Source organism: Austrofundulus limnaeus, unplaced genomic scaffold (genome assembly GCF_001266775.1).
Source record: "Austrofundulus limnaeus strain Quisiro unplaced genomic scaffold, Austrofundulus_limnaeus-1.0 Scaffold15, whole genome shotgun sequence".
NCBI classification, from domain to species: domain Eukaryota; kingdom Metazoa; phylum Chordata; class Actinopteri; order Cyprinodontiformes; family Rivulidae; genus Austrofundulus; species Austrofundulus limnaeus.
The window spans coordinates 3239811-3246651 of NW_013952417.1; the positions used below are offsets into that span (position 1 = coordinate 3239811).

The 6841-nt window shown below is 40.3% G+C and overlaps 1 protein-coding gene across 1 annotated transcript; it reads left to right on the forward strand.

The window, feature by feature from the left end:
* Nucleotides 1-3734: 3734 nt before the first annotated feature.
* Nucleotides 3735-6554, forward strand: LOC106513872 (gastrula zinc finger protein XlCGF57.1; the record flags this gene model as incomplete). The annotated part of the gene is given in 1 exon segment (XM_014002901.1): nucleotides 3735-6554. A coding segment is annotated over 1 exon segment (1828 nt), but the record flags the coding sequence as incomplete, so codon positions are not given.
* Between the last annotated feature and the right edge of the window lie 287 nt (nucleotides 6555-6841).

A 6841-nucleotide genomic window follows, 5' to 3' on the forward strand; every position in this document is an offset into this window, starting at 1 on the left:
GGATTCGTCCCGATTGTCCCGATTACCCACTCCGCCCTTGGTAAAAAGCGTGCTGTCCTCGCTTCTGCCCGCTAGAACCACGGGAGTGAGAGGAGGTTCTGCTCGGTTGGAATCATGGAGATACTTTTGGAACGAAGCTGAACCGAGTCGAAACGCAAAGCTGCTTCCAGGGTGGAGAGTAGTTGTCGCTCCGGTTTAAAACGTTCACGGTTCTGTGTTTCCCCTCGGAAAACTTGTGCGTGACAACTTTGCACTTAGCTTCAACTCTGTTTCTGATGAAAATAGAAAGTTCTGCCGACATTCTTGCTAACTTGTTAGCGCAGCATGTTGTTGTGATCACGTGAGCGCTGCATGCTGGATCCAAGCGCTGCTGGATAGAAACACTGTAGCGGAGTCAGTGAACTGCTGGATTGAACTGCTAATATCGGAGTGCTTATATCGGACATTTTTTATGCAGGTCGATAAAATCCGATACTCGTTTTTTGGCTGATATCGGACCGATATCGATATCGGATCGGGACACCCCTAGTTTGTTTAGGTGAAATCAGCTCATGTTTTCTTGCTGCAGTTCACAGTAGAACCAATGGGGCCATTAGCCAATGCAAAAATAGCAGAAAAGGTATCAAATAATATTACAAGGTAAACTGCAGCATCAAATCAACTTAATTTGTCTTGGAAAGAAAGGAAATTAAAATAATTTAAAAACCATGTGGACTGTGTTTTGTAAACAAAACTCCTTAACCAATGTCAGCTTGTGAAATGTGTCAAGTGACGAAGACGAGCGTCAACACACTTTGTTAACAAGCGCTATTCCTATTAAAAAAAAAAAACAAATTTTGACTAGGGATGCAAGTTATTGATTAATAGATTAAACTAAGGTTGATTGATCTTATCGATCGACTAACGATTAATTGATTAGCGACCATTTTCCTAAAAACCTGACATTTCTCTTGAATCAAGGGTCTTTCTATGACATGAAGGGCTAATTTTACACTAAATAAAAAAGTATAGTATTATATTTTATAAAATTTATTGTGCCAGCTGTGTTAAACACTGACCGACTAAAGAGAAAATTGTGGATTTCTCTCACATTATTAAACTTGGACAGGAATCTGTTAGGTTGCTAGTTGGAAAAAAAGTAAAACACTTGAGTCACCCTGAACAGAGAAATGTAAAACTAACATTTAAACACAGGGTAACTTTTTTTTTTGTTTTGTTTTGTTTTGTTCTTTCACACGGAGTTAAACTCTACAAGAAGAAGCTAACGTTAGCTCTCTTAAGTCCCGGGGAACTCGGAGCCGTGCTGCAGGTGGACAGGTGCAGCTTCTGCGGTCAAACCTCCCTGAGCCCTCGCTTTATAAACAGTCAGGTGATCTGTCGCAGTTTTGTTGTGCTCGTGAGCACACAGTGATGGTGGAAATGCTGCGAGTTGCTTTTAGAAATATATATAAAATACGACGTAATCCTTGGTGGAAAATAGTCCAGGAAACGCTGAGGGCTTTCCTGGGAGGTGTTCACCTGAGCTGAGTGAAGCTGACCCCCCACCCACAGAGCATGAAAAAAGGCAGCGAGCAGATGGCACGACCCGCCCTGCTGTGTTCTGATTGGGTAAAACTTTGACTGCGGTTCTCTCTGTTGGGTGAAAGAATCGTCAGTTTAATCCCTAGATGGCTTTAACAAGTTTTTTTTTCTCCCGTTCATTTTTACAATAATGAACACCTGCTGCGGAAAACTTTAATCTAGGTCTTTTTTTCTTGGTTTTCCACTGGACAACCGGGAGGCGGGATCTGGTTGTCCGAAACGAAAATGTGTTGTCTTGGACAACCTAAACAATGATTGTGTCAACCCCTGTTTTATGTTGATAAAAACAAAAACCTTCATTCCAAAGGTATGGTGGCTTTTATTTTGCTGTGGCGGTGCGCCACGATCTGTTACATGTAGGGGAAATGTCTGAATTCCTTCTTATTCTAATTTTACCAGCCGCTGTTTCACCCCTTTTCTGGTCTGTTCCTCAAAACGAGATCGACCGATACAGGTTTTTGAAGGCCAATACCGATACCGATTTTTTTTTTGACAGTCTAATCGATACGCCGATACGTGCAGCCGATTTATTTTGCAGATTCTTGAAGCCAATACAGCCTTTTCTTCCTCCGTTAACATGATTTAAAAAATGTTACACGGGTCTCAATTTAAAGCAAAACAAACAAAAGCATTTATTAACTGAACCTTGTGTGGTGCAGGCTGTATGAAGTGCTGCCACACAGGATTTCTTCTTTCAGCCCTTAAAAAATAAAAAAATAAATTAATTAATGATTTATTTTATCTAGTGTTAAATATTATGTTTTTGTATATTAATCAGATTAATATATTTTTTACGTAAAATAAATGACTGTTTTAATATCCCAGCATTTTTGATGCAAAAACAGCAACATGCCTAATGAAAACTGTCAGTGGAACACAGAGAAAAAGGACAGAGACACACACATTAGGGATGGGTATCGTTAAGGTTTTATCAATACTACTACTCTTATCGGTACTGCTTATCGATCCGGTATTTTAACGGTTCTCTTATCGATACGTTTCTATTTGGAATAAAACCGATGTTTCCCCCTAGGGTGGTGGTGGTGGGGACACAAAAAATAAATAAAATAAAAATAACTAGTGCACGTGACTCTTTGTGGGTCAGTATTGGTGACAGAATATGAACCATATTTTCATCAGATTTTTTTCTGTCTGATATTTGGATGTGGAGGAACAACTGCAAAAATAGCTCTCAATGTGATCTGATTGTGATCAGATTTTTTTTTGTAAAAGTAAACAACCTTTTTCCTCAAAGTGCAAAAAGTCAACAATTATCTGCTTTGCRAAACRTTYGCTTGCTTTCAGTAAGTAAAGCAAAGCCATTTTCTTTATTTTATCTTTATTTCACCCGTCATTAAAGACAGACCGGGAAAAAAACCAAGACGCTCCTCCCTCTTCAGACTCACGTCTTGTCTGTGTCCCGGTCTGACCGTAGTGCRTCCAACTTGAGGCGTTGGGCAAATTTTTGCTGCTCGTAACGCGTTTGGTGTGAACYCGGTTTTAATCTAGACCTAAACTCAWTTCATACCTTAGTCCTAAACCTAATCCCAGACCCACCGATGGCATTTCCCCCGTTGTGGACTAGGCTTAGGTCCCCATAAGTACTAATTGGTCCCCACAAGGAGGTGTGTATTCCAAAAATGGTCCACATATAGTAGGGAATACCAGCTTCCAAAGGCCAGTAAAGTTGGGGAAACACTGGTTGTGGYATTTCTGTTGTTAATTGAGGAGAAGTGCTATTTTGTAAAATAAAGAGACTGTYGCCATTTTCAACAGACAATGTGGGAATGTGTCCCTACACTGCATGGCTGAGGCTTACTGTTTCTTGGTCATCACAGCCACCGGTTCTGGAGGGCGGCACACTCTCTTTTGGTCAGCAGCCATGGATAAAAGGATTTCAAACAAACTCTAGCACCATCCCTGGTCTACTGAAAACATTTTAGTGGAAAACCCCTAAAAGTTGAGTTAGTGATGTGTTTTTTGTGGTAAAGTCAGAGCTTGCAGTGTTGGGAAAGAAAGAAGCTGGTACTAATCAAGTTCTGCTTCCAGTTTAGCACTGGAACCTGTTTAATAAAAAAAAAAAATCTGAATACTCTAAAAAATTTGTAAATATAAAGCTACATTTTCCCTTAATGTACTGTATATGTGTTTTCAGTGGTTCCTGAAGATGTTAAGGAGTTGTCGCTGATTGAAGAAGAAGCTCCTGAAGAGCAGAGGTCGGATGTGGACCAGCAGGATGAAGAACACCTTCAGGAAAAAGAGGATGAGGAGGAATTGAGGTCCAATCTGGGAGAAGAGCAGCTCAATGTTAAAAACAAGACTGCTGCCACCAGCTTTCCATTCCCTGCAGTACCTTCGATTGGTGAGGATGATGAAGATAAACTTCCATTCTTACAGCTTCATCAACACCAAGTTGAAGTCAAAGATCTTCCAACCAGCAGCACAGCTGGCAATCTGGAATCAAGAGCTACAGTCGAAACTCCAAGAAACCCAGATCTGAACACTCGTGAACAAGATTCTGACTCTTCAGTAACCGAAGTTAGTCGTAATGATGATTCTGACTTGTCAGAAATCGAAATCATTGAGGAGGATGATGATGATTCTGACTCCCCAGAAACTGAAGACAGTGAGGATGATAAAGAGGGAAATGATGTGAACAATCCTAACTCTCAGCTGAAACGTTGCACAGACTCTGGGTCAAAAAATGAAGACACCAATAAAGATGGGGAGCCTTCAACCAGCAAAGTTCCTAACTCAGGTGTAAAAAAGAACAAAAGTGGACAGAAGCGGTTTGGTTGTGACGTGTGTGGGCAAACATTTGCAAAGAAGTCCTATTTAAACACACACAAAAGCATCCACACAGGAGAGAAGCGATATTGCTGTGAAGCATGTGGGCAAAGGTTTAGACATAAGTCTAATTTAAACTCACACTTGAGAATCCACACAGGACAGAAGCCATTTTGTTGTGAGGTATGTGGGCAAACATTTGCCTTAATTTGTAGTTTACACAAACACATGAGAATCCACACTGGACAGAAGCCATATCGCTGTAATCTGTGTGGGAAACATTTTCGACAAATTGCCAATTTAAACACACACATCGAAAGCCACACAGGACGAAAGCCTTTTAGATGTGATCTGTGTTTGCAAAGGTTTACCAAAAAGGACAATTTGAACAAACACATGTTAGTCCACACTGGACAGAGGCCATTTAGTTGTGATGTGTGTGATCGAACGTTTTGCAGAAAAGGAGAGTTAAACATGCACATGAGAGTCCACACAGGAGAGAAGCCCTTTTCTTGTGACGTGTGTGGGCGAAGTTTTAGCCATAGGAGCTCTTTGAATTATCATAAGGCAGTCCACACAGGAGAGAAGCCATTTGTTTGTGATCAGTGTGGGCAAAGTTTTAGCCAAAAGGGCAATTTWAAAAAACACGCGAAATTGCACACAGTGCAGAAGTTATATTGCTGTCCTCTATGCGGAGAATGGTTRGGAAAAAAGAGAGATTTTAACAGGCACATGAAAGACCACACAGGGCAGAAACCATTYTGTTGTGATCGTTGCGACTTCAAGTTCAGTCGAAAGGGGGCATTAGTCAGACACATGAACGTCCACACAGGATTGAAACCATTTTGTTGTGATCAGTGTGGGCGAGGTTTTAGTCAAAAGTGCGGTTTAACTAGACATGTGAGAATCCACACAGGGCAGAAGCCATTTTGTTGTGATGTGTGTGGGCGAAGGTTTAACGAAAAGGGCAGTTTAAATAAACACAGGGCCTTCCACTCAGGAAAGAAGCCTATTTACTGTGTTGTTTGTGGGCGAAGGTTTATCAAAAGGTGCAGTTTAAACAAACATATGAAAATCCATGCAGAAAAAAATAAAGCAGAAGTCAGCCAAGGTACCGGGCCAAAAATTAACCTCCACATCACTGGTTCATCCTTGGGTGTGTGTAGAGCTGAATTGAGGTGCGAACAAACCTGAGTCAGTTCCACCAAATCTGTCAGGGAGAACTGGACTATACTCAAGCAAACTTCTGTGAGTAGATTTTGGAAGGARTTCTAAAACTTTGACCAAAGTTGTTTAGTTGGCATCATAAAGRCAATGATACCAAATATACCTGGGGTTTTCAAAGTACAACTTTGAAAATTGGGTTAAGAAATACCCAACATATTAACTCAATGAAACGTTGCTTTTGTGAAATCAAATTTTAGAAATACAACAGTAGAGAATTCGGCTATGTTTAATAGTGAAAGTAAGKRCATTTCCACACAGTGTGCAAGGRGAAATGAAGGGATTGGGACTAAACAGCATGCATGAATAATKTGCAGCCTTGGACTACACTTTGTGTGGAGTGGAGCTGGTGTTGCTGCGCTAAACTACAGCGAATCAGACAGCTTGTCAGTGCTTGGGGTGGGGGTCRTGACACATTCTCCTCAACGTAAAAAGTGTATTCTTCAAAAGTCTTCAATAACACCGTAAAATGTTGCAGGATTTGTTGGTAGTCAGTTTTTGGATAAAAAGTTTTTGAGTGTTCTGAAAACTCACTAAATCTATTGACAAAGTGGTTAAGTTGACAACACTGAGAGGGAGCTACTGTTACAGGATAGGGCCGAAGAAACTGAAGTAGAATAGAATAGAATAGAAACAGCCTTTAATGTCCCATGGTGGGGAAATTCAGCTGTAATAGCAGCAGCAGATACATACATTAATCCACAGAAACAATTGCTGTGTGACATTATCAACTGTTGAACAGTAGAATACAAAAACAGCTGTGTTAAGAGTTATTAGTTTTCTGGAATTATATCCTTCAGTTTTGGAGGTTTGGTCTTTTATATTGTTWAAATGAAGGGGAACAAAAATAATTATAGCAATTTTATAAATAACCCAAGTGTAACGTCCTTTGCTTCAAGTCCAACACAAACAATTATAGTACCAAGTACTCTTGAGAAGTAAATAACAGACGTGGAACACAATGGTGTTTTTTTGTTGTTTTCATTTGAGCCACACAAGTATGAAAAAGAACAAACAAACCAGTCAAAGAAACACAAGTATGTGGCTAATGATTACTGAAGGCTGATGTAACACCAGGGGTCAGCTGAGTGTGTATTCTAAAAAGATAGATTCAGCTCCAAATCCACTGTTGAATAAATGTGTGAACTCCTTTGATCAGAAGTGTTTGGAACACAGAACATTGGGCCTCATGCAAAAACCGTTCGTACGCACAGATTTGTTCTTAAATTGTGCGTACGAGTGATTTAGG